Source organism: Diaphorina citri, unplaced genomic scaffold (assembly GCF_000475195.1).
Source record: "Diaphorina citri unplaced genomic scaffold, Diaci psyllid genome assembly version 1.1 scaffold377, whole genome shotgun sequence".
NCBI classification, from domain to species: domain Eukaryota; kingdom Metazoa; phylum Arthropoda; class Insecta; order Hemiptera; family Psyllidae; genus Diaphorina; species Diaphorina citri.
This window is the reverse complement of record NW_007377812.1, coordinates 133,150-135,019: the sequence shown is the minus strand read 5'-3', so window position 1 is coordinate 135,019 and position 1,870 is coordinate 133,150. Positions and strand designations below refer to the sequence as shown.

General features: G+C 31.9%; 1 protein-coding gene across 2 annotated transcripts in view; it reads right to left on the bottom strand.

The window, feature by feature from the left end:
- Positions 1–1,601, bottom strand: part of LOC103508195 — a 39,499-nt gene extending 37,898 nt beyond the window's left edge. For both annotated transcript variants that reach the window (XM_026822859.1, XM_008472727.3), the window contains exon 1: positions 1,311–1,601. In XM_026822859.1, coding sequence (XP_026678660.1) covers positions 1,311–1,334 — 24 coding nt within the window. In that variant the 5' untranslated portion in view covers positions 1,335–1,601. The remainder of the gene's footprint in view (positions 1–1,310) is intronic.
- Positions 1,602–1,870: the final 269 nt, after the last annotated feature.

Here is a 1,870-nt window from a genome sequence, read left to right as displayed (position 1 = left end):
TGTGAGTCTGATAAGTGCCTACCACAAGTAAAGATTCTAGAGAACAAGCTAGACTACTAGACCAATAAGTCCGCTAACCAGCCAGCAATAAAACAAGGATTGTAAAAAACTGCAAATTTTGTAATTAAGGCCTCATGGCAACTTACTACGTCAATAAAAATTGTATAAAAACAAAATGTATAAGGATAATTTATGGGTTATTAAACAGCATGTCACCCTCACACATAGACTATGAACAATTAAAATTACCTACATAATAATAAAAAAAATAGACAAAAAATAACAATAAAAAAACAGCAATATTGTAAACTCTTTTTGCGTAAGGCCATTCAAGCCTTTTATGATGCAAAGTTGAAGGTAGGTCATACGTCATACGGTGGAACTTTGTCGAAACTGGGTCACTCCCAATCATTGTAATTATCAAGGCCTCATGGCAACTTACTACGTCAATAAAAATTGTATAAAAACAAAATGTATAAGGATAATTTATAGGTTATTAAACAGCATGTCACCCTCACACATAGACTATGAACAATTAAAATTACCTACATAATAATAATATATATATAAAAAATAGACAAAAAATAACAATAAAAAAACAGCAATATTGTAAACTCTTTTTGCGTAAGGCCAAGCCTTTTATGATGCAAAGTTGAAGGTAGGTCATACGGTGGAACTTTGTCGAAACTGGGTCACTCCCAATCATGGCAAAGGCATAAAATGCATTTGGGGGAAAAATGGAGGTTAAAATAAAATGGATATTATAATATGCTAAACATAAGTGCAATTCTGCTTCTTCTTTTTTTTTTCTCGACTTTTCCCGTGTTCAGACGGGGTCGGCGTTTTTCGTCAGTCTCCCAATCAGCCCTGGGTTGTTTGCTGGGGACTGCTGAAATTTGGTTTTCAATTTGGGACAAATTTCAGGCTGGTATCCTCCCTGTTTTAAGTACCCCAGCCAGACATAAGTGCAATTTGATTGGAGTCTTTTGAAAATAGAAACCCATGTGATTTTTCACGCCGAATCGAATGGTGCTACTTCTAAAACTGTCCGATTTACGGTTGAGAAGTTGCGGGTTCGATACTCTCCTGTGTTTTTTTTTTTTTTTCTTTTTTTCTTCTTCTTCTTTAATGCACTCTTACCTGTTGTTATACTCTCAGTCCCTCAAGTGTTATCGATTTTTGGGGGTCTTTATTTTAAATGAAAAAAGTTAGGTCATTTGTGGTTCAGATATAAAATATGCATTTAGAATCATCTACCTATTTGAACCTGCCCTAAGAATAAGTAGATAAAGAAAATGTCCAAAACTTACCATGATTTGTTTGAGGTAGGCCATTTTTGTAGGTATTTTAGAGTTGTTTAAAAATAAATAAATAACACTAAAAAATAATTAAATAAATAAAATAAATACTAAAAAAAGATTTAGTAAATATCAGCTAAACATGTGAGATATTTGGTTATTTTTTGTAGGGATTAAAAAAATGAGAACAGTCACTTGAAAAATCGCGTAGATTTTTGAAAATTTTAGAGGGAAAATATTTTAATAAATAGAGAAAATTTTCTTTCGAATTTGTTGGAGACGGTTTTGGAAAAGCGGTTAAAACAATACTAATGATTTGATAATAAGAATTGGTATAAAGTTTTATACGAGGGAAAATGGTAGGAGATCCGTAAGGGTAGGGGTAGGAACTAGCGAACCGTCAGTTAGGAACTGAATACAAAACCATGTGACTATCTCAAGGTCGTCGGGAATTCTAAACCATTTTTTTTTCTTTAATTATTTTCGATCGACATTTTTTTTTTCTTTTTCAATAATAACCATTTAATTTAATGTGATGAATTTCAATTTATTGTAATTTTAAAAAGATTTAA